At 56.7% G+C, this 25046-nt stretch overlaps 1 protein-coding gene across 1 annotated transcript; it reads right to left on the reverse strand.

Moving 5' to 3' along the window:
• Positions 1-1380: 1380 nt before the first annotated feature.
• ZNF385A (zinc finger protein 385A) lies at positions 1381-21915 on the reverse strand (the record flags this gene model as incomplete). Its single annotated transcript, XM_082636326.1, is given in 9 exon segments — positions 1381-2720; positions 2867-2962; positions 3171-3340; positions 3704-3952; positions 5858-6020; positions 7659-7769; positions 15164-15300; positions 21857-21881; positions 21883-21915. Coding segments are annotated over 9 exon segments (1215 nt in total). The 3' UTR covers positions 1381-2489.
• Between the last annotated feature and the right edge of the window lie 3131 nt (positions 21916-25046).

Here is a 25046-nt window from a genome sequence, read left to right on the forward strand (position 1 = left end):
TCTCTTTTTCTGAGCTAGATCGACCTGAAACAAAACAAAACACACACACAAAAAACCCCCCCAAAACTCCCTGTTGGGTTCCATTTCCGAGCCAACAGCAAACTCCCACCCCCAACTTCATAACTGACTGACTGAGGAGGGCCCTCTTCCCCGCCTCCTTCCTCTTTAACAGTCGTCAGGTCCTCCCATCTTCCCTTTCTTCAGCAAGACTGGGAAGTGGGTAGAGAGGTGGAAGTGAGCAAAGAAAATGCAACTCAGGATGGGCCCATGTAGACACTGGGTTCTGGTCTGGCCTTTCTTGTTGACCTTCTGTTGCCCAGCTGGACTAGAGCAAGGGGGGGGGTCACAGAATCACTGGCTACTCTTGTGAGTGTGTGGTTGAGTCGAATTCTGAAGACAGAGAAGAGACCCCTTCCCCCAGCATCATGTGGGAGGCAGTGAGCGATGTGTGCCCTCTTGTCCCATAGACCATTTAGCAAACCAGATGAGAAGGCACTCTAGCATATCTGTAAATGGCACGGTCCCAGCACTTTAGTCATGGATCCATGAAGTCTCAATGAACTTTTTTTTTTTTTTTTTTTGCGGTACGGAGGCCTCTCACTGCTGTGGCCTCTCCCATTGTGGAGCACAGGCTCCGGACGCGCAGGCTCAGCGGCCATGGCTCACGGGCCCAGCTGCTTCGCGGCATGTGGGATCCTCCCGGACCGGGGCACGAACCCGTGTCCCCTGCATCGGCAGGCGGACTCTCAACCACTGCGCCACCAGGGAAGCCCTCAATGAACTTTTAAGAGACCCAAACCTGCTCATTTTGCAGATGGGGAAATTGAGGTCTCTCGAGAGGGTAAGGACTAACCCTAAGGTCACTGTTTATATGGGGCCGAGCAGAGCCCACAGCTCAGATTCCCAAGTCCCTGCCCCCACTTATTCCCATGCCTTGAGTGTTGCTGGCGTGCGTTTCCCACCAGAGGTACAAAATCCTGGATTCTTCCTTTGTCTGAGACCGGGTCTAGACCTGTCTGCCTAGAATCTAGAGACACGCACTGGAGCCTAGTGGTCTCCTTTTCCATGTCGTTGGCGCCGCCTGGTGGAGTTGCAGCGAATTCTCATCAGCCGTGGCTGCAATCCGAGACCTGGACTCGAAATGATTCCCCAGGGCCAAGTTGACACTTGAGCTGGGCCAGAGTAGGCGTAAGTGGGATGGGGAGCTCTGCTCACTTTGCGCAAGTCTCGGATCTTGCCTCCTCCCAGCCCCGTTTTCCCGTCCCCCTCCTTCTTCTAGCCCTCTTTCCTGTGTGCCGGCCACCCCTCACCATACACATACACTTCCTGATGGAATTGCTCCCAAATCAGCGGGCAAAGATAGAGAGTCTGAGTCTGGGGGACGGAGGGCAACGAATCCAGATTTTATTGTCAGGGAGGGGGAAAAGGGAAAGACGTGGCTTGGGGGCCGGGGTTGCTACATCGTCAAGCAGAAAGAGTTGATGGGGAGGGGAAGGCCAGTGGGGGCCTGTCCCCCTCCCGGGTCTGTGCTGGAAGGACTGACGATACGGAAACCACAAGGGTGGGGGGAGGTCACGACCCCGCCCAAGTTGTGCAGTGGAGAGGTGTCTGGTGGGAGGGGACAGCCATGAGGTCTAGGAGCTGGGATGGGGTAGGCTACAGACTCTGCAAATCCTGCGGAAAGGGGCGGGGCGGGGGCGAGGCTTCTATTGCTTTTTGCTCACAGTTTTGCGGAAGGCGAGGCGGGGGTGGGCTTGGACTGGACACCCCTTGCCCCCCTTGGTACCCCTTGGGCGATGGGTGCTGGTGAAAAGAATGGAATCCAGACTGGGAAGGAAGAAGGTGAGGGAAGGGTCTATAGGGGCATCTACTTGGTCCCACCCAAGTGCCAGAGATGCCACCAAGTGCTGCCCATGGGCCCGGCTAGACCTGGGCTGGGGCGTGATGCGGGGCGGGCACAGTGAGGTCGCAGGCGGTAAAGCCAAAGTGCTTATGAGGGACCCAGGATCCCGCCTGCTCCCCTCCCCCTGCGGAGGACGGGGGTGTTCACGGAAGCGCTTCAGTTTGGGGGTAGGGGGCCGGAGTCCCAGAGTCTGCTTATTGCCAAGAAAATCCATTTCTGCCCCCTGGACCCCGATCATGGCTTGTGAACCCCGTTTTGTGCTAGGTTTGGGGGGAAGGGCTGGATGTACATGGCTTTTGGGAGGGGGGTGTCTCCAAGGGGGCTCGGGGGTGAGACAGCCCCCCCTTTTCTAGGGGAGAGGGAAGGGCAGGGGGCGGGGTTCCCTGAGATCTGGGGTGTTCCCCCCCTTCTGAAGCCCCCCTCCCCCGCTACCCCTCCCCTTTCCTGGAACCCCGTACCTCGGGGTGGGGGGGAAGGAGAGAGATCATTCAGGGAGTGCCGGGAGGAGGGACGGACTGGGAGCCCGGAGGCCTGGGTCCCGGCTGGAGGTGGGGGGCGTTGAATGGGAGGGGGTTCAGGGTTCAGGTCAGTAGGGGGAGAAGAGGATGGGTCCGTGCGCAGTTCGGATGGGCCCGGGGGCCGGGTGGAGCAGGGGGTGGGTGATCGGCGGTCCCTGGAGAAGAGGTGCGGCGGGGGCCGGGCGCAGAGACAGCGGGGAGCCTGCTGCCGCTGCCATCACCGCCGCCACCGCGAGGGGGCTGGGGAGCAGGCCTCCGGCCAAGGACTTGGGCAGCTCCTTGGAGAAAGTCAGAGTGCCCTGCAGGGGGGGAGAGGGGCGGGGAGAGGGAAAAGTCATTCTGTGGCCCCGCCAACTCCACCTCTCCCAGGGCCGGCCGGCATCCCCATCTCCTCCCCGCTCCGGTCCCCGCCCCTTGGACGAATTCTCCATCGCCCAGGCCTCACCGCCAGCTCCCCGGCGCCCCTGGGCTTCTTGTGACGGCTCAGAAGGGGGTTGGGCTTCCCGGCCACGCCATCTCGGTGCCGCCGGCTGGAAATGTGCTGCAGGGACCAGCGGGTGGGGGGCTGTGAACCACGGGGAAAGGAGCAACCGCCAGGGAGCAGGATGATCGCACCTCAGCACCTGGCCCCGCCCCTTCTGTGGCACCAAAGGATGAGCCTGAAGAAGAGTCTCACCCAAGCTCCCTGTCCTCCCTCCTCTCTCAGCAGGTTCACTCTCCAGAATTCTCGGAAAGGGCCTTGGACCCACCTGTTTCAGTTGGACCTCCGAGTTGACCTTGACATTGCAGATCTCACAGTGGAAGGTTCGGTCCTGGGCAGGGGCCTCTGGTTCCCCGGGAGTGGGAGGCCCCAGCCGAGGGTAAGCTTTGATGGGGCCCAGTCCACTTCGGGCCTCCAGAATTGTCTTGTGCTTAGTACCTGGAGCCCCCAGAGGGCAGGAGGTAAGAGGTGGAAAACAATTCTCCAGGCTTACTATGCCTCAAATACCCACATTTCCAATTACTAATATTGGGGGGGGGCATCAAGCGTGAGGGCTTTCCAAGGCCCTTGGGACCCTTCCAGACACAGGTGGGTCAGGGGAGAGTCACAGTTACCAGAAATAGGGCGAGGGCGGGGAGGGAACTGAGGAGGTAAGGGGCTAAGGAATGAGGGAGATGATTAGGGAGTGAGATAGGGTAAGTCTTTGAGGGTCCAGGGATGCTGGAAGCCAGGAGGGTTAGGACATAGTGAGCAGGAGGGGATGAGGACAGGGGAGTGGGCGTGGGGGAGGGGAGCCCATACCTTTGTTATGTGCCTCAAGCTGGGACAGGGAGTTCACTGCCACCTTGCACAGAGCACAGTAGAGCAGCCGCTTGGCCTTCTCCTCCTCTTCCTTGCTTCCCCCAGGCATGGAAGCTGGGGCTGGAGTCCCCCCTTCACCCTTGGTCACACCCTGACCAGTCTCCGGAACACTGGGAGGGGATGGGGAGCCAGGCTGTTTCTCTGGGGATCCTGGGGCTGGACCCAGTCCATTTTCCATGGAAACTGTCACTGGGGGAGAAACATAGGGATCATCCCAGATGGCTTTCGGAGAAGATTCTTTATGTGGAGGAGACCTAGCCCCGTTTCCTGGAGGGCAAGGGCCCAGGAGTCCCCACCCTGTGACAACATGCATGCTCTCACGCCCTGGACCAGAGCCAGATGTGGTCCAGCTGCTGCAGGCTGGGTGTGAGACTCCAGTGCCTGGCTCATTCTCCATAAGCTGGGAATGGCTGAGGGGTCCAGCCCCACCAGCCTCCCCTTCAGCCAGGGTGAAGCTGGCAGCCAGCCTGGTGAGGGGGAGAGGGGTATGGAACAAGGAACCTCCCCTCCAAGGCCTGCCAGCCAGCCTGGGCTTCCAGCCCGGCCAGCCCCTTCTCAAGAGGCCTGCCCAGTCCCCAGGAGGCATGCCAAAGAACTCTAGGAAGGGGCAGAAGCGAGGTGAGGAGAGGTGGGGAGAGACAGGCACAGACATGGCAAAAGGGAAACAGAAACAGCAGAACCAGAGAGGGAAGAAACAGGGATGTGGGCTGCTCTATAATTCATGGCTTGATTAAAGATGCACAGGCCCCAGGCCTCAGCGCTGGGTTCTGGCCTCTGCACAGGGGAAACTCTAGCGCTCCCATTCTTGCTCCAGCAGCTGATCCAGTTTCCGGGTCAGGGGGAGGCCGGGGGTGGGGCTGGGGAGCTGGTGGGAGGGGACCTCCTGAGCCCTGCCGGTGTCCATTTGCTGGTCCATCCTGTGATCTTTCCCTTTTTTTTCTCTTCCTCATTTCTGACATCATTTATCTCCATCCCAATCCAGACAGCACACTCACATCTCTATCCGGACAGAACCTCCTGGCTTTCAAAAGCAGGGCAGGTATCCTTACCTCCTTAGGGAGATACCCTAGGAACTAAGTGAGGTAATAGGTATCAAGCACCTAGAACAGTGCTAGACAGAAAACGTTAGCTACACCGCCACCATCATCATCCCCCTTTGACAGAGACATTACCAAGTTAACCTGAGATGTTCAGGCTGAGAAGCAGCCAGAACACAGTTAGAACTCAGCTCACTCACTCGCCCTATCTGTGCATCCCTGAGGGACGGTGTGTGTTTGTGTGTGTATGTGTGGTGAGAGTGGGGCCTGCTTCCCAAGCTGGTGGTGCAGCTCCTCGGTTTTCATTCTCCTTAGGGTAGGGCAGGAAGGACAGGCAAGGACAAGGAGGACATGGGGATGTCAGGTCTCTCTGGAGTTGCCATGACTGACATCTGATGTGGTAATCCCAGGATGGGGGTGGCTCGGATCGTCCTGTCTTGATATTCCTTCTTTCCAGTTTCTTGGCTGGGAGTAAGGTTGAGGATGGCCACCAGCCACGAGGGAGAAAGAATCTCTGAGTTGCTTTTCGTAAACCCGGAAAGGACCGCACAGATCTTCAAATCTCACTCCCTCATTTCCGAGGGACAAAAAACTCTGGCCCAGAGAGGTAGAAAGATCTACCCAAGATCACCCAGGGAGTTGCCTGGGTTTCCTGGGCTCAGTCCTCCCCAGGGGGAGCCCCCATGGGCAGGCCCTCAGATATCCGGATTCTCTCCCCTGCCCCTCTCCCCAAGATGAAATGGTCTCTCCCTGGATTTGGTGGTTCCCTTTTTCTTGAGGAAGTTTGCCAGGTAGCCTCACCCTAGCCCCTGTCTGAGTCACTGGGAGGTGGGGAGGACAGGCAGTGGGGGCTCTGCTGAGAGGAGCTGGGGCGGCAGTGGGGGTGACAGGATGGAAATTTTGCGTCACTGGGTTTGGCTGCAGGACTCACCTTGGGTGGGGCTGGGGTGGGAGCTGAGGAAGAGAGAGATGAAAGCAGAGGAGAGTTCTGGGAAGTGGGGACAGAATGGAGGAGACAAGTTCAGTTGAAGGATGCTGGGTGGGGAGTCAGACATACCTGGACGGGGGGCTACACCCTCTCCATTAGGGGGCGTGCCGCCTGGGGGAGCTGGATCTCCTGTTTCCCGGACGCTGGGCTCCCTGCCTCGAGTCTTGGCAGCCTCGATGCCTTTGACTCTTCGGGCATGGCGATTACCCTTGTAGTGTGCCTCAGCCTGGCTCTTTAGGGATGGAGGAAGAAAAGGGGATCTGAGATCATCTTTCATCTGAACATTCTTCCCATGGAGCTCCTTCAGGTCCTGGGGTGGCCTCAGCAGGCTGCACTTAACCTCCCCCTACACCAGGGAGAGGTAAAGCCCCATGTCGAGGACCCTGGTTACTCAGTCGCTGGGAACCTGGGTCCCCACCTAGCCCAGGCTCTACCCCACCACCACACCCAGGGCCTGCCTGCTGACTCAGGCTTCCCACCTTGTCCAGGGTTGAGGGAAGGGGCCCTCAAACCTATAGGAGAACCCTAAATGGGAGGGGCCGAGCAATCTAGCCAATCCGCATCCTCTTCGACCCCGGGCCTTCTGTGCCTGTGTCCCCTGGCCCCAGGATCCAGCCTTTGCTGCTCCTGGGACTCCCACCCCCAAGCTGGGAGTCCCAGGAGCTCTGCAGCCTGGGCTGTACCCTGACTACTCCCCTCTGGGTCTCATTTTTCCTGAAGCCTCTGCGGACACCCTGGAGGACCCTGGCCCCAAGCCCAGCTCTGGAGACAGAGAGAGCAGCAGAGACAGCTGTCAAAACAGAGGCGCTTGGTGGGGGAGGGGAGGGGAGGGCAAAAAGAGGAGAGGGCTGTTTACTATTGGCCCCTGGCCCCTCCAGTCTCCCACCCTCCAGCAGTGAGCAGAGCCAGGGTTGGGAAAGGGGATGCCTGGGGTCGAGGTCAAGGGGAGGTTTAAATCTGGGTTGGTCCTGGCTCCACCCAACACTGTGGGCACCCCCTGCTAAGAACACACAATCCTGGAACCACAAGGTCACCCAGACAGGCGTAAAGTAGAAATAAAAGGTGTGGATAGGCAGGAAAAGATTGACAGCCCAGGGGTGGGGCAGGTGTGTGCAGAGCCTGGTGGCATGGTGTGGCGTGTGTGTGTGTGTGTGTGTGTGTGTGTGTGTGTGTGTGTGTACTGGGTAGAGAAACAGAAGATGCTTTCTTTTTCCTACTCAGCAGAATGAGGCTCTGCTGTTTTTCTCCAAAAGTCCTCAGAACCTGCACGCCACAAAGTCCCCTCTAGACCCACACAGAAGTCCCAAGAGAGCCTCCGAGGGAGAAAATCTGGGAGGCCAGACACCAGGGTTCTGAGTTTGGGGTGGCTTCTCCCTTGGGAGAGCAGTGGGGGCCAGGCCTTGTGTGTAATTTGGAGGGAGGACAGTGGAGAGAGGAGGAAGCCAGGAGGTTAGAGGGAAATGGGTGAGCCGGGGAGGAGTTTAGCAGAGGCCAAGGAGGGCACAGGCTCTGCAGGGGGCCAATGACATAACTCAGCCCTGCACCCAAGACCAGAGGGCCAGAGGCCACACTCCCACCCAGACACAGATGGCCACCTGTGTTCCAAGAAGTTCTGAGCCAGGGATGCCTCAGTCCCCAAGGGAGGGAGGGGTCAGCCTTAGAGGACTGGGCTATATACTTCATGTCAAAATATACAGCCATCTCTTGTCCTTCCCGAGTGCTTTCCATCAGCCCTGCCTCTCCTGCAGTACCCCCTCATATCCCCTTAATCCCTGCCCCTCACCCAGAGTTCCCAGACCCTGCCCTCCCCTAAGATCCCCTGGTTGTCCCTGCCCCAGCCAGTGGATGGGTGAGCAGCTGGGTTTCTTACCTGAGAATTGAAGCGGATCTGACAGACATTACAGGAAATGATGGGCCGCTTGGTCTTGAGTAAGGGTCCCCCAAAGGTGTGGGAGAGTACAGCCTTCTGCACAGGGTCCATCTGTGGAGGCAGGCTGGGGTGAGCCAGGAACCCCAGCACAAGCTCATGTCCATCACAACCCCACTGGCAGCAGCTGGGTTGAACCAAAGTCCCCAGAGCCTCCTCCCAATCCCCCAGCATGCCAGAGGACTCTGAGCCTCAGCTCCCTGATTCCCTCCCAGCCCAATCTTCATAGCCCTGGAAGGGACCTGAGAGATCCCCTGGCCCAGTGCTCCCATTTGACAGAAAGTAGAAGTGGTTTGTCCAAGGTCAGAGCATGACTTAATAGCAGAGCCGGGACTTGAACCGGAACTCGTCTCCATCCGTTATACCATGAAGATCAAGCTCTGTCACCTTGACCTTTCTCCTGGGCTGATCCACCAGAGGCCCACTCAGGAAGTCCCAAAGCATCCCAGATCCTAGGGCCCTCAGCTGAAGCCTTTTTTGGCCTCTGCTCTGGGGCAAGACCATCAACCAAGCCAAGCTTCTGGTCCCGGGAGACATATGTTCCTAGCTTCCCATCTCTGGGACCCAGGTTGCTCTAACACACTCATTCCCTGGACCTCTTAAAGCAGTAGCTTCTAGAGGGAGTAAAAGAACTCAGAAGAGAGTAGGTGGCTCCAGCGGGAATAAGTAGGAGAATGTAAGAAGCTGGGCTGGCCTGAGGCAGCCCGGGGATCTTCTGAACTCCCTCCCCTTGGTCACAGGGCTTCTGGGGCAGGGCTATGGGGCTGGGAGGGATTAGGAACGGCCTCTGCCCCCACCCTGGGTCAGCAGATGTCTTTGCAGTCTCCTGCCAAGAGTTCACATGAGGCGGGAAGAGGATGGGAGTTTCTCTCTGAGGCTTTCTGCTATGGGGATAAAGCCAGGGGCCTAGAGGCATGAACACTGCTTCCCTGCCCTGTCCTCCTCCCTTCTGGCCCCCAGGCGGCCAGGGAGAGGCGAGCCTGGAATGCAGCTGAGGCTGAGCAGAACTGGGTGATGGCTGGGATCTCTCATAAGCATGGAACCAGATTAGAGCTGAAACCTTATCTTCTAGGTGGAAGGATCAAGTGAAAAAAAAGTTGCTGGAGACGTGGGGGTCCTTAGCTCCTCAGCTGAGGCCCTCCCTGTGCCCAGGTCTTCATGATTCCCCAAGAGACACTGGTGAGAGACGGGAACACGGAGCAGGGGGAAGAAGGTGGTCTGGAAAGCCCACACATCCTGTCTCCCCTCTACTCCCCAAAGCTGTCTCACTGGCTGCTTGGGGTTAATGTCAGGAAAGGGGCTTTAGCAACCCTGTGAAAAGCGCCATCCCATCTGGCAGTGGCAAAGGCAGGAGCCAGGTTCAGATAACCAGTCTGACAGACCAGTGTCAATTTCCTGGCCCGCCGTTGGCTGGAAGCAGCCCCTCTCAGTGGCTTACTCTTCACCTCCTGGAAGCCCAGGTCCTTTTCAGGGAAAAGCCAAACAGGGGAAGACTGGGTGTGTCTGTGTGTGTCTAGGCAGTCTATGATCAATCTGTGCAGGGGTGGAGTGTGAAGGCGTGTCACGTGCTGTGTGTACATCATTTCTGTATCAACAGTTCTGTGTCGGGGGCTCTGCCGAAGCCATGAATGGTCAGGTTGTGCAATCTTCAGCTGTGTGTTTATCGGTGTGAATGTATGATGTGTCTGGCAGGAAGACAGACCGAGTTGGAGACAGGCTTTAATCAGAAAGGGGAGACAGATGTTGCACTCAGCTCCCAGCCTCCGGACGACAGTCCTCCCTAACCAGGGACCCCCAACTCTGCCCCAGGGTTCTCCATAGCCCCTGGACGTCCTCACATGCTGGGTGGGGAATGGAATTCAGCCCAAACAGAAACCCAATCTGGGCCAGGAAACCTAAGTCGATGAAAATGGTAGGGAGAGAGGAGTGGGATGGAGAGGGGAAAGCAGAGGTCCCTGGCTCTGTCTGTGCCCCACCCCAGGACCCCAGCCTGCTCCCCAGAGTGGCTGAGGACCCAGTGCCCTGAGGATGACCTGTGAGCTGACTGTCCCAACATCCATCCCCTGCAAATTGGTCCCTGTCCCGCTTAGGTCCTTCCTCCAGGGTGAGAGCCTTTTCCTTTGCACAGCCCTCTCCTCAGGCTTAAGTCCATAAACACCAACTAGGGGTGGGAGGTGGGCAGAGAGGAGGGCAGCAACCCAGTCAGGTGGGTCCTTCCCACCCTCTCCTCCGGGAACTGAGGATACACCAGGCTGAAGGTGAGGGTTCCTGGGCCCAATCCCTGCGCAGGTGGAATATGAGCCACTGAAGTGCTGCTCCAGGCCAAGGTCAAGAGGCCCTGGTGACCTAGATGAGGGCTCTCTGGGGAGGGGTGAAGGCCAGCATCTCCCAGAGCCCTCTCACTCCAGAGCCCCTTCCCTAGGATTTTGGCCTAGACACTGTCTGGAAAGGTCCACAAAACAGTCTCCTCCCACCTGCCCTCCAATAGCAGACATGAAAGGGAATCGCTCCCCTAAGCTGGGGCAAAATGAATCAGGAAGGGCAAGGGGGAGGGAAGGGGGAAACCAGATCGGGAACACCAGGAGGGGCTATGATTATATTTCCTTCCATTGCCCTTTATCTGATGGCACCGCTGCCCCTGTTTGACCACCGCACCGCCCCCCCGCCGCCCCAAATAAAGGCAAAAAGGGAAGGGGAATGGAATCTCAGGGATGGGAAGACCTGAGGGACAGGAAGGATTGAAACAGGAAAGAGAGGAGCTAGAGGGTGTCTAAAGAGCAGGTGGAAGCTGGTGGGGGAGGGATGCTAGGAAGGGGACTAAGGCTGAGATGGGGTCAGGGCTGCATAAGGGATCTGACCGGCGGCGTGGCAATTTGAGGGTAGGTGTAGGACCTGATGGGAAGTCTGAAAATTTGGGGGACTTCAAGGATCTGAGAAACAGAGGCTGGGGTATCCAGTATGGTGGCAGCAGTCTGGGGGGCGCCAGATGGGATCCGGAGATTGGTTGGGGCCGCGCCGGTCGTGGGGGATGGGCCGGATAACCCGAGGACCGGGCGAAGGGAGAGGTAGGGAGCCGGGCAGGGGCGGGCGGGGATGGGGTGGGGGGGGGACGCTGCGGCAGCGGCTGGAGCCAGGGAGAGAGGAGGGGCCGGGTGGCTTACCCTGCGGGACCCCGGGGGACGCGGCTCCATGGCCCGGGGTGGCGGACCCGGGAGGGGAGGCCGAGCCTGGCCGGGCCGGGCAGGCCGGGGACGCGGCGCTCGTTGCCCGGGTGGCTCGGGGCTGTGCGGCCGGGCCGGCCCGGAGAAGGGGAGGCGGCGCCGGCCCGGCCCGGAGCCCGCCCCAGAGGCGGGGCCGAGGACGGGGGCGGGGATAGGGAGCTCGGGAGGCATGAAGGGGCGCTAGGGCGAAAAGAAGAGAGGACGGGGTGTCCATGTCCAGACACTCGTTCCAGAAAGACCTGGTCCTGGCGAAGGGCCCCTCGGCCTGGCGACGGGGCATTGACCAGATGCTCCACTGGGCTTCCTCCAATAGGGACCCTTGCTGGGTCCAGTATCCCTACCAATGGCCGACCCTGTTTCTCTAGCTTGGACCTTTCTCCTTTCTTTCACCCCTTCCACCCTCGCTCTTCTGCTGACAGCTTCTCTTTCGAGTCCGCAGACGACCCTTTCCTGGCTCCCTCTGCACACGACCCCTGTGCCCCTTATACATGTCACTTCCCCAACTAGGGATGCAAGACCGAGCCCAGGTACCCAGGTGTCAGGCACTGCTCTCTTAGTGACTCCTCTGAACGGTGGAGCTGGGGTCGCCCAGGGCAGAAGCGACGTCAAACTGGGGACATCATTCCTAACCTCTTCCCACCTCCTCCTCTCGCCCGCCACCTGCTGGAGAACCAGGTTCCCGAAGGGCTTATGCTTCGTGCACTTGCTGCCCTCTGGCGGTAGAGTGGGGGCAGCACTGGGGGACGAGGGACAGGAGGGCAGAACAGCCCACTGCCCCAAACACTTCCTTATCCTCTCTGGATAGGTCCTAGGATTCCGGCTCTCTCATCTCTGGATCTCATCCCCTCCGTTCCACCTAGGGCCGAGAGATGAGCGAAGCAGGGGCCTGGATGTAGAGAGAGGCTGTCTTTGGGAGACAGTGAGGGATCTCCAAGGGCAGAGGGACACATAATTCAGGGAGGGGTCTACGGGGTAGGAACTACCCGAGTAGGAGACATCTGGAAGTATTAGTGCAGGGAAGGAGAGACTCTTCCGTGAATAATAATGCCATCACCACCACCTAATGTTGACTGAGCCCTTGGAATGTGCCAGCGTCTGGACAGAGCTCTTTGCATGGATTATCTAATTTAATCTTTACAACCACTATTGTAATAGGAAGTACTATTATTACCTTCATTTTATAGATGAGGGAACTGAGGTTTAGAGAGGCTAAATAATTTGCCCAAGGTCATAAGCTAGTAAGTGGCTGAACTGGGATTTGAATTTAAACCCGGGCATTCGGACTCCAAAGCCCTGTACTTAACTGCTGCACAGTACTGCCAAGGCATGTCTGCAGCTTTTCTGCAGTCCTCATTCCCCTGCAGAATTTGGCATTATTGATGCAGCCTGCCACACTCTCTCCCCTGGCTTCTCCAGCTCTATAGGAACCTGGTTCTGTCCCCACCCCCTCCTGTGGCTCCTTCATTTCCTTTGCAGGGGCCTCCTCCTGTTCCCACTGCCTAATTCTGCTTATTCCCCAAGGCTTGGGCCTTGGAAGCTACCTTTCTCTCTCTGATCCTCTATTAAATAAAAACAATGAAATAACGTAATAATCACAGCAGCTTACACTGATTGAAAACTTACTTTGTGCTAGGTGCTAGGCATTGATTATGTAATACGATTCTCACAACAACCTTGCGAGTTGGTACTATTACTGTCTTCTTTTACAGCTGATAAAATTGAGGTTCAGAGTGGTTAAGTAATTTGCCTAAAGTCACACAGCCAGTACTTTTGGAACATCAATTCAAATCCTGCCAGTCTGATGCCAAAGCTGGTATCACTCAACACCTGGCCACACTCTCTCCAAGCTTATCCACTCTCATGGCTTTAAATAGCTCCTCCCCACTAGAGGCCGTGGAGCCATGAACCTGGGGAGTCAGAAACTTGGGATTATCCATGTGAATCAACTAAGTAGCTTTGTGATCTTGGGAAAGTCACTTAACCTCTCTGGGTCAGTGTTTCCTCATCTATAAAATGGGGACAAAGATAGGAGACCCAAGGTTAAGTGTAAATCAGGTATGTAGACTGGGGGGAAACTATTCCCAGCACCTTCTGCTCCAGTCACACCCAGTCAATTACAGTTTCTCAAGTGCTCTTTTTTAGCCCTTGTTTCAGTCTGAGTGTTCTCTGAAATCCCTTTTAAAATCCTAATAGTTCTTCAAAGCCCAAATCATAACGTCACCTGCTCCAGCTTCCATCCCTTTTTCCTCTGCTGTTTCTTTTTTTTTTTCCTGCTCAGCTCTGGTTGGTCCCTCACCACATCCAACAAGTCTTTCCTGACACCCCCTTGGGCTCCCCTACAAGCTACATGCCTCCAGCACAGCTCTTCTCATACTATAGGGTAAATGCTAACTTGCTGTCTTTCCAACTACACCGTGAGCTCTCCAAGCACAGACTGAGTCCTGTGTCCCTGATACCAGTGCCTAGCACATAGTAGGTGCTCAAAAATTTTTTTGTTCAATTGAATTTTTGTTAGTGTCTCTGTCACGATATTTATAACCCTTCCTCTGTTTTGCATTGTAGATCACTGCATACACATCTATACTTCTTTACTGAATATAGCGCCTTTAGCATGGGAGCATGTCATATTTACCCTCATGTCTCCATTTTATCTAGGACAGCGCCTTCCTGATAGTCATTACTCAATTTTCTCGTCTGTAAAACGAGGATAAAACGACAGCTACCCCATAGAGTTGCTATAAAAACTGAGATATGAAAAATGCTTTGTAAACCTCAAAGCGCATTGCAAATGTTGGTTTGGATTCTCTGGGAGGAGTCTGGAGGAAGCAGCAGGTATAAAGAGAACTGTATTTGGAGTCAGATGCTCTGGGTTCAAATCATACCTTAGGCACATACTGCGTCAACTTAGATAAATTCCTAAACCCTTCTGGGCCTTAGTTTCTGTCTTCCAGTATGTCAAACTGGAATAATAATGTCTACTTTGTTGGGTTATGGTGAGGATTAAATGAGATCAAGTATAGAAACATCTACTGAGATCAAGTATAGAATTCCCTGGCGGTCCAGTGATTAGGACTCCACATTTTCACTGCTGAGGGCCTAGGTTCAATTTCCTGGTTGGGGAACTAAGATCCCACAAGTCACACAGTGCAGGCAAACAAACAAACAAACAAAAACTACACACACACACACACAAACACACATCTACTGCAGTGCCTGGTGCATAGTTGATGCTCAGTACGTGTCTGTAACTGAATATGGTTTGATGGTGGGTTACTTGAATTGAATAAAGCTGACTTCCCCCAAACCTTTAGCTCCAGCCCACTCTCCAGGACCCAGATTCCAACTGTCTGTTGGACATTTTGGGCTCAACGTCCCACTGGTCCACCAACTCACCACGTCCTAAAGTGCGTTCAGCAGCCTCACCTCAGGCCAGCCTCCTCCTCTAACCCCCTGCCCCTGGCAAGGTGACTTCTCTCTCCCAGTCACAGAGACCTGAGCCCTGGAGTCATCCTTGACTCATCTTCTCTCCCCCACCCCCAAACCCTGGTTGGTCACCGTGGCCTGTCAATATTTCCTTGGAAAAACCTCACCCACCCCCCTTCCTTCACTCACTCTGCCAATGCCACGGGCCCAGCCTGGCTCTCCAGGTTCCCCTGCAGGCCCTTATTGCTGGGACAGCCTCCTAACTGGCTAGCATCCTCCAGTCTCAGCTCCCTTCCAGCCAGCTGCCCCACTCACCTGCCTCAAACACTGCTCCTTCCCACTCACTCTCCTGCTCAAGAATGGATAATGCCTCCCCACTTCATAGTGATTAAATCTAGACGACTTTGCCAGCCCTCCAAGCCCTACCCCGCTGACCCTACCCTACCCACCCAACGGTGGGCTCCAGAGAGCTGATGCCCTTGCAGAGTCTCTCTTTCCACCTTCCTGTACTCACTACCACCAGTCTAGGTCCTGTGACTTCTCTCGATGGCGGACTGAATGAGATGATTCATATCAAACACCTAGCAGTGTCTGGCCCATAGCCAGATTTCAGCGGGTATTAGTTATTATTGTTATTGTTGCCAACAGTATACCAGAGAGCCAGCGACACTTGTAAGTGACTACAAGTAAAGGAGATGGGGCCCTAAGAAGACATAAGGAATGAGATACAAGAGGAGAAGAGGGCAGGGAGAGAAGCAGCCGGGACGGCAGAAGGCTGGGGAAGGCAGGCAGGCTGCTACTCACAGTGCTGTAGTTGGTGAAGAGGCCCAGGGTGGGTGCTGGCTCCAGTGGGAAGGGCAGGATCTGCTTGAGGTCCAGTGGGGGCTGCATGATGGGGGGCTGCCGGAGCAGAGGGAGGGGCCCTGCCCGGCTCAAGCTGCCTAAAGACCGGAGAAAACATTACGTGGGGCAGGAAGACTGAAGCTCGGGAGCCCAACCCAAGCCTGGCAGGCCCACTCTCCATCTGGGGGCCCACACTCAGAAGTGTGACCCCCATCACACACACTTCCCCTGCTGGCTGGCTCCGGAGCAATGGAGCACGGTGCCCTGGGGGCCTGGGGGAGGGCGCAGACCTGTTGTTCTTCCCTTCTGGGTGATTTTCACTTCCCCCTTCTCCAGCCTCCCTCCCCCAAGACCTTTAGGCATTTTACAGACCCAGGAAAATCACAGGCCTTCTCTGCAGGCCACCTGCTGGACCACAAGGACTCAGGAGTCCCACGCCCCTGGCTACTCCCTTCTTCTGGTTTTGCTTTCCCCCAGGGAATCCCAAAGGCTAAGTCTTACCCCAGGGAGAACTGTCAGGTGAGTGATTCATCCCACTGCTTAGAGAGGAATATTGAGGCCTGTATTTGGAGGAGGGCTGCTGGATCCTTCAGGCTCCCCAAAGAGTTATGATTTTGTCCCAGCCGTAATTCTTAATTAACTGTCGATGTCTCGGGGTAGGAAAGTGGCATTCGATCTGGGAGGTGGGCTGCCTGTGGCCATTCTCAGAGCCCCTTCTCCCAACCTTCCTGTCCTCCCCAGGTCCCTCTGTCAGCCGCGGGAATGTTCAGCTCAGGCTCTGCAGGAGGAACTGCGACCAGCCCCTGGGAGGGGAATGCCTGGGTCTGACCCCAAGGGGAAATGAAACTCTGGGCCAGGCACTCCACTACCGTCCCTGAAATCTTCTCCTCCTACCCCAGAGCCATGGGAGGAGCCCTGCCAGGCTCCACACGGCTGGCCCAGAGGCCCTCAGGACCCCTCTGGGCTTCTGCTGGCCCAGCTCCCTTCTGCGACTTCTCTGTCAACCAGTCAGGGAACTCTGGCTGCCCTTCATGGCTCTAGCAACCCCCTGCCAGCAACAGGGGTTCCCAGGAACAAAGGCAAACCCAGGAGGCTGCAAGCTTAGCCCCGTCCTCCCATGACCTTACGGGGGCAGAGGGTCCCCCTGGGATCCTTTCCTACTCCCTCCAGAGACGGCCCCGGCCCCTTTTCATACCTTCAGTGTCTGGTGCCTGCTGCCCCCAGGCAGTGGCCTGGCCCTGGCCCCCCAGGGGCCTGGGCCTGACAGCGTCCCCTTCCCTTGGTTCTGCCCCCTGCCCCCTCCCTTGCCAGCCTCCCCCCCAGTCCAGTCAGTAGAATCAGCCAATCAGAGTCCTGGAAAAGTGGGGCAGAGGGGAGGGCGGGGGAGCAGGGATTAGGGGAATCGGATGCGAGAGGGTGGGGGTGGGGAGGGCTCAGGCACAGCTGGGGGCAGGGAGCTGGTCCAGGAAGGTCTGGAGGGGTCTGTCTTTTCCATCCACTGCTACGACTGGGCGGCCAGGGTGCCAGAGGCAGAGAGGGGTCAAGGCTGCTGGGAGCTTGGGCTGCAGACATCTAAGGGTTGAAGGAGAAGGGCAGGATGCTTGGCTTTGGCCCTTGGACAGCTGGGGGTCTGTATGTCATGTCCGTTCCCTCCTCTGCCACCTCGGGGTTGAGATGGGGTAGGGGGAGAGGAGGGAGACAGACAGACAGACAGAAGTGAGTGAGATAGAATGGGAAAGACTGACAGAAACAGGAATAGCCGACTGAGAAAAGGGACATAGACACCGAGAGAGAAGAGGACAGGGGACAATGGAGAGATGAAGAGAGTGAAATGAGAGAGAAACAGAGACACTGCTGAGAAGCTGGACACAGAGCTAGAGACAAGGGCAGAAAGACCAGAGGACAGAGAACAGAGAGAACGAGAGAGGGAGAGAGGAGAGAGAGGGACCGACAGACTGATGGGGCAGGGCGACCATCTCCCCTTCCCCTCTGTCTGCCCATGGCTTTTCCCCTCTGTGCCTGCCTCCTCCTGCCTGGCACACAAGGCCAGGGCAGCCTTAACGAGCCCCAGGCGGCATCAGGAATGGTGAGAGAAACCTGAGCACTCCCAGAGTCCCAGGCACCCAGCACCCACCCCAGGCAGCTGGTCCGGGGCTGGCACTTGCTCCGGCCCCAGAGAGGGAGGCAGCTCAGCTCCTTGACCCTTTCCTGGCTCTGAACTCTCCAGGCCCCCACCCCTCAAACAACCACCTCAGAGGAGAGAGAGATGAGTTCCACAAAAGGCAACAGAAAAAAAGAATGTTTTCATGTAAAGCACTCTGAGTATAGCACATTTAATCTCTGAGGTAACTATTCTATGGGGTAGCTGATATTAGTTTTTAGCCATCTGACACTTGAAGAAACTGAGGCTCAGAGAACTTAAAAAGACTTGGCTGATGTTACACAGCCTGTAAGTATCAGAGCTGGGATTTCCATCGAGATCTGTCACCCTCTTTCTCTGCTACACAACCCCAAAGGGCTCCAATTTAACTCTGAATTCAGCAGAGATCTGAGAAAGGCTTCCATCTTGTCCAAGGAGAGGAAGGGGAGAAGAAGTTCCATGTACTTCCTGGGGTTGGAGGAAAACAGGTAGCAGCCAGTCAGCTCCCTCTAGCCAGCAACTCATCTTTTCCACTGACAGGAGCCCTGGGGTCCGGGGAGGGAAGGGGAAGTGGGAGGAAGGAAGGAAGGATGGAGTGAGGCAAGGAAGCAAAGTGGGCAACTGGAGATTCATGTGTTTCTTTCCCAGATTCCTGGGTCCACTCCACTGAGATCAGAGGTGGGAGGGGGCAGATGGCAACTTACGGACCAAGTTGGGAGAAACTGGGCCCTTGGTGTCAGGTAGCCCACGCCTCAGTCCCCTCTCCGCCATCGTGAGAATAAGGGCCCCCTGTATGCCAGGCACTTTACATATATGCCCCCCTGTGGATGGCTCTACTGCTCACTAGCTGGGTGACTAGCTCGTTTCCGAACTCTCTCTGTCTCATTTCTCCTTTGTCAAATGAGAGCAACGGTACCTGCGTCGTGGAGTTGTTGAAAGGATTGAACAAATCCATGTAAAGTGCTGGCCTGCTACAAAGAAAGCTCAATAAATGTTTGCTAAATAAACGAATCCTCATCTTATAGATGACCGTCAGCTCAGAGAGGGGGAGTTAATTGACCAAAGTCACACAGCTAGTGAGGGATTTGAACCTGTCTGGCTGGCTCCAGACAGGGCTTTCAGGCACCACACTTTCCTAGGGATGGACAGGGGAAAAGGCAGGAATATAATAAGGGCTGTGAAGGAGGAAATGAAGTAGGAAATCCAGGGCTTCTTATGGCTGGTTAGGTGAGGGCTTCAGGTGGGCTTGGAGGAGGAGGTGGAGAGCAAACTGGTGTGTGTGTGTGTGTGTGCGCGTGTGTGCGCACGTGCGTGTGGGTCTGCACACCATGTCAGGCGTGGCAGGGAGGAGCTGAGGCCTGTCTGGGACAGGCCACTCCAGAGGGAAGCTCATTAGCTCCAGCAGATAGAGCCCCACCCAGCTCCGTGGGGAGCTGCCAAATGCTTTATTAAAGACAGTTCCCAGCCACTTTAGGGGGGGTGAAGTCTCAGTCCCTTGGATGGGTGGCCATCTGTCCATTTCTGCACCCTACCTGGACCTAGGCACTTTGATCCTGCTCAGGTATCCCCCCAGCACCAGGCCACAACCAAGCCAGGTCTGACTCCTTACTCCCTCCATCCCACTCAGAGCTGGTCTTTTCCTTCCTCTCTTCCCCAGAAATTCTGGCCAGGTGGGAGTCCCAGTCCCTTGGCCATCTGAGATGGCCAGGCTGGGGCCAGGGTGCAGGGATTGCACAGGTTGGAGGAATGTGGAGCCTGTGCTCTGGGAATCTGAGTCCAAGTGTGCTGGTGGGGGTCACGCTAGGGTCGGGACAGTCTTCATAGATGGGCCTGGAGTCTCTTTCCTGCTAGAGATACTTGGGAAGGAGGCAGGCAACCAGTCATTCGGGCCTAGGGCCTGAAGCCCCTGTGGCAAAGAATGGGAGTGTCTGCCGTGAGCTGGCTCTGGGAGGGGCAGCGTCTGGGTAGGAACAGGAGCCAGGAAGGATGTGAGGGTAAGGCTGCAGGTTAGTGTTGGTCTGGAGATCGGGCCGCGATGAGATTCAGATCCCAGAGAGGTACTGGGGATAGGGTTGCAAGTAGCGTTAGGGCCCAGGGTGGTGAAAAACATGGGGTCAGCACTGGGTTAAAATGGGAATTACGCTCTGGGGCGAAAGGAGAAATGAGATTGGCGTCTGGACTGGAATCTCATCTCTAATCCATCCTCTTTCACTTTAGGCCTTTTGGCCTCTTCTAACCCGAGAAATGCCTAAAACTGGGGGATTAAGGGGAGAGCCTGGAACCCCTAGATCTTGCCTTGTTGACCAAGTCTCAGGTATTTGAGGTATTTGTCCCCTTCTGCTGCAATTTCCCCCTTCTTGGCAGGAGGCCGGCTGAGTGCTGGAAAGGCTTTGAAGTCAAAGATGAAAGCAACAAGGGGATGATTACGAACAACTACTCAAAACATCATCCCTAATAACCCCGGGGGAGATGTGGGCGGGGGCAGGGCCTAAGGGGGGAGGTGGCCAGGAAAGGCAGAAGGAAGACCCCTGGGGAATTTCCCCCAGCCTGATGGGAAAAGCCTCCCTTAATGCCCCCGCCCCGCACACCACACCAAGGGCCCAGTTGGAGAGGAGGGTAAGCAAAGCTCAGAACAGTGAACCTGAGCCCAGAACCACCACCTTAAACCTGGGCCCACGGTCTAGCTCTTGAGCAGGCAGGCTGGGCCTCACCTGCCGGGCAGAGCACCTGCACACAGGTTCAGTGGACCTCAGCGTTCAGAACCTGAAAACCTTAGAATGGGCCTCAGGCCTGGCTGGCAGCTGCCTCCCTCTCGCCTTCCTTCGTCAAAGAGGGTTAAGGTATGTGGCCCGCCAGGCTTCCCACCCCTCTGTGGGCTGGGCAGCGTCCTCAGGGAGGTGTGGTGGGCCTCCAGTTGGTGGCCCCTGGCATTCCTCCTGTGGTGGGATCTTGGGCTGGTTCGAGCAGGTTCCCGAGGTCCTCTCCAAGGCCTACTGACCAGGAGAAGCATGGCTTAAACTGGCCTGTCCTGGACAAGCATGATGTTGCCTCTGGGGCCTGTGCCCAGGCTGGGGCCAGGGTGCAGGGATTGCACAGGTTGGAGGAATGTGGAGCCTGTGCTCTGGGAATCTGAGTCCAAGTGTGCTGGTGGGGGTCACGCTAGGGTCGGGACAGTCTTCATAGATGGGCCTGGAGTCTCTTTCCTGCTAGAGACACTTGGGAAGGAGGCAGGCAACCAGTCATTCGTGCCTCTGTTGGCTCATTCATTTAATGGATTTGATGGGGTGCCAGGTGGAGGGGGTCAGATGTAGAGTGGTGACAGCAAGGAGCTACAGGAGTGGGGGGGTGAGAAAGAGGTGGAGGAAGGAGGGCAGAAGGGGAGAGAGCCACCTAGTGGGAGTCAATAGGGGTCAAACGAAAGAAGAAAAGCAAAAGAGCCAAGGGGGCCCCAGCAGAGGGCTGAGGTGGGAGCCAGGCGAGCCCTGGGGTGCCAGCATGCAGCCAGGTGTCCCCGGTGGGGGGCAGGGAGACCACAGGTGTCTGGGCCTGGTGGGGGGTCTCTCACCACAAACAGGGCCCAGGAACCGGCCTAGCCAGGACAGAGGTCAGAGGTCAGAGGTCAGAGGACAGAGCAGGCCTGTGGACTATCGTGGAGGCAGGGGCCTGCAGCCCGACTGATGAGGAGTCCTTTCCTCCCCCTCCCGGGGCTGCCTTCCCATGTAGGTCATGAGGCTGGGGTGGCTGTGGCTAAAGGGATGTCAGAGCCCCTCGGGAGTCTCCCTCCGCCATCCTTGTGCTCCCCGGGGCCCCTTCCTCTGCTGGTGCCCCCGGCCCAGGCAGGGGTGGGGGTGGGGTGGGGGAGGAAGGAAGAAGAAGGCAGCCGGGAAGGAAGGGCCCAGGCAGCCAGAGCAGGGAGAGAGAGAGGGGCAGGTCCTGGCGTGTTGGGGCAGGATGGCTGCGGAGACAGGATCCGAGCCGCAGGGGCCCTGGGATGGACAGTTTCCCACCCCTTTTTCTCCCCAGACCCCTTATCTTCAGCCCTCAGGTTCCCACCTCCCACCACACACCTCGAAGCTACACCCACCATCTTCTCCCCCCGCCCGCCCCTCACTTCCTCCTTTCCCTCTTATCCTGGGCCCAGAAGGATGTCGGAGTGTTTGAGCTAAGGGTGGGGGAAGGCCCCGGGGCGGGGCGGGGGGGGGAGGGGGGGACGGGTCAGAACCTTTCGCTCAACTCCACCAGGCCAGGACCAGCCCCTCCCCCAGCCTCTCGTAGGCTGTCATATAATATTCATGAGCCTCATGAATACGCAATGTTCTCATTATGGGGCGGGGGTCTCAGTCGGCTCTGTCTCCCCCTTTACCACTCCCTGGATTACCGGGAGAAGAAGCGGCAGTTTGGGGAAGAGGGAAAGAGGGGGCCCCAGATGTGGAGCCAGATGAAGGGGGAGGGGGAACCGGTGGCTGACGGGCGGCCGCAGTCACCGCGGTGCGGGAGGTGGGGGGGTGACCTACTGAGAGGGACCCAGGAGCCTGGAGCCGCGGAGCTGCAGAGCCCACTCACCGAGGATCATGCTGGGGACCCAGGCGTCCGCGGTTCCGCGTCGCTCTGTCCCGGGGGCCGTTCTGGCCGGACTGGGGGTACGGGGGGTGGAGTCGGGGGAGGAGCAGAGGCCGGCCGAGGCGGAGCGGGGGCGGAGCCCGCAGCAGGTGAAGACGGGAGGAGGGGGGACCCGGGCACCCACGGCTCCAGGAGAGGGCGTCCTGGCGGCTCCTTTTTTCCTCCCGCTTTCTCTTCTACTTGCTGCCCTGGGTCCCCTGGATTTACGGTGTCACTGCAGCCAGGGCTGGGGGAACAAGACATCTAGAGGACGGTGTGTGTTGATACAGGAAGCTGGAAACTAGGATGCCTGGGATCCCGGGAAGGGCTGAGTCTGAGGGCGGGAAGTCTGGTCACAGGCTGATATGGGGTGGGGAATGCCTAAGTACTCTGGCAAGGGATGGGGCCTGGCTGGATGGGACACCTGAGTCCTCTCCAGAGGATGGGCTGGGCAGGAGCAGAGGGTGGGGCAGAGGATGTTTAGGTACTTGTTTGTTTCCCAGGCTCTGGAGCAGGATGCCTGGGGGCTGGGTCTCAGAGGTGAAATGTGGGGTTGAAGACGGACCCCAGGTTGATCTCTGGCTGGGGTCCGAATGCCTAGGTCCTTAGGGAAGGTCTGAGGGAAGAAATTGCAATCAGTGGACCCAAAGAGGTGGAAATAGAAGCTTGCAACTGAGATCATTAGGGCAACCAGAGATGACAGAAGATCACGAACTGAGGCTCAGCCTTGTAGAGATGACCTGGATTGGTGTGGGGATGGGAGCATCTATCCAGGGCATTCCCCATTAAGGTGAACTTGGACTGAAGAGGCCTGGTAGGGGGTCTTTGAGGAGGTGGAGGGGAGGATGGAGGATAGGACAGAATGTATGGGCTGGGGAGAACATCAGGGGGGAGGTGGAGTACAGGACACCGGATGTATTCTAAGGACCAACAGGATGTATTCTAAGGCAGGCAACTGGGACCGCAGCACGAAGCTGGAGTCTGGGAGTCTGCGAGGTGTCTGGGGAAGATGCAGCTGCTGCAGCCTGGACCTGTCTGTACCTGCCCCAAGAGGGAGGGCAGCAGGAGGATTTCCCAGAATGCCAAGCAGCCAGCTTCAGGCCAACCCCAGCCAGAGGGAAAGGAGGTGTGAGTAGGAACTAGAACACTTGGGATTTAGGGACAGTGGAGGGAGGGAGGAAGAGGTCGGTAGAAGGGTGGGGAGACTGGAGTCTTAGAACAGTCTAGGAAAGAGGAAGGGGACTGAAGACTGGCATTCCTGGGTTCTGCAGGGAATTTAGGACCAAATGGCTAATTAAGGTACAGGAAGTTCAAGTTCCTGTTTCTGGGCCTCAGCAGTCTCTTGTCCTCACCCCACTGATCTGGTTTGAAAAAAAGATCTGTTTCTGCACCTGCCAAGATGCTCCAGCTCAAGGGCAAGTGAATTCTGGGGGTGCTAATGCCTTGGTCTTGTTCTGATCCAGAGACCCAGAGATCTCAGGGAACTGTGGCCTTGCTGCCCGAATCTGGCCTTGGGGGAGAAGGTAGGGTCTCCGAGCCCATCAGAGGAGGTCCTCTTGCTCCAGATCCGACCTACCATCATGCTGTTCGAGCCTAGTATCAGAAAGCCTGCTTCTCCCAGACCTTGTTATCTACCCCCCCCCTTGCCTCTTCCCATTCTTTCTCCTGGGTGGACTCAGAGAACAAACCAGAGTCAGCATCAGGCGTGGTTGATCAGTGATAGAGACCCCTTTGCCCTCAGCCTTGTCCATCCTCCCACTCTACCCCCAGGGACCCTGAGTTAGGGAGGTCTTAGAAGAGGGGTTCCTTAGCTCATCAAGGGGAGGCAGCTGGCTGGAGGGCGGGGTGACCTTGCAGGCAGCTGGAGGGGGACAATGTGTGGGATGAATTCATTATTGATGAGCCCTGCACCCTGGGCTACTAATGAGCCCAGGCCGGCTGCTCTAATTGATGTCAAGAAACTTGAGACCCCCAGATCAGCTTCCCGCCTGCCAGCTGCCTCTCCTGAGCCCCCTCCCCCTTCTGTGCCCCCAGCTGCTCTGTTCCCTTCCCAGGGCCTCCTTTCCATCTCCACTGACACAGACGAGGCTAGGACTCAGGCCTTCCCCTTCCCCTCTTGTCCCTTTGCATCACTCAAGTCTCAAGATGGGAGGCAGACAGGCTCTGGAGGGGCTGGGAGATTGGGAAGGGGAGACAGACCAGAGCCTGAGAATTACAGTTCAGGGACAGAGAGGCTGGTGCTGGGTTACATCTGCAGCATTGCTGAGCCCAAGGAATTCTTATTTTGTTTTGTGCATCCTCGGGAGAGACCTTGTCACTCTCTGAGACTCAAAGATACAGGCACTATACAGACACGCCCATGATACTAGCCCAGTACTCACAGCCCACTTCCCCTCCTCATTTCCTCCTCATAATAGTATAAGAAATCTCAGATTTGGCCCCTGGAGTTTGGCTGATGCCATTCCCACCCATCCCTCGAGAAAGCGAGTATGGGATTTCCTTCCTGGAGAATTCCCAGTGCTTTGTTATGCCACAGCTGTCATCCTTGGAAATACTGCGTGGCTCTTTGCCTCATCAGGTCTCACCCTGCCTGTCAGTTCCTCTTCATTTATGGGTTCTGAGAAGAAGTTCCCAAGTTACGGAATTATCAAGAAGTCACAAATTGGAGTGTGGAGCAGGCTTGGCCTCTTAGGAGAGATATTTTTGAGATCACGTGGGTACTGATAGGCAGGAGCTTAAGTTAATAAGAATAGCCCTGTCGATGGGGGAAGAAAGGTGAGGAGGACCTCATTTCCTCCCCTCCCCAAATTCCCGTGAATTTGTGGCTATGCTGCACTCTGGTGGCTGAACTCTGGTTTAGCAGGACATGAACATCTTTGCCTCTTAACAATCCCGCTAGCATTTCAGCACCCCTCTCTGTCCTCTTCCTGGATATTAGGACAGTCCTAGAGGAGACAAAGGATCCTGAGGGGTTCCCTCACTCTGATTTCTCTTCAAAGACCTCAAGGCCATGTTGGTTAAGAATGAGGGCTTTCAGAGTCAGGCAAGGCTGAATTTGAGTCTGTGACCTTGGGCAAGTTACATAACTTCTCGGGACCTCAATGT

Source organism: Mesoplodon mirus (assembly GCF_964341445.2).
Source record: "Mesoplodon mirus genome assembly, chromosome: 11".
NCBI classification, from domain to species: domain Eukaryota; kingdom Metazoa; phylum Chordata; class Mammalia; order Artiodactyla; family Ziphiidae; genus Mesoplodon; species Mesoplodon mirus.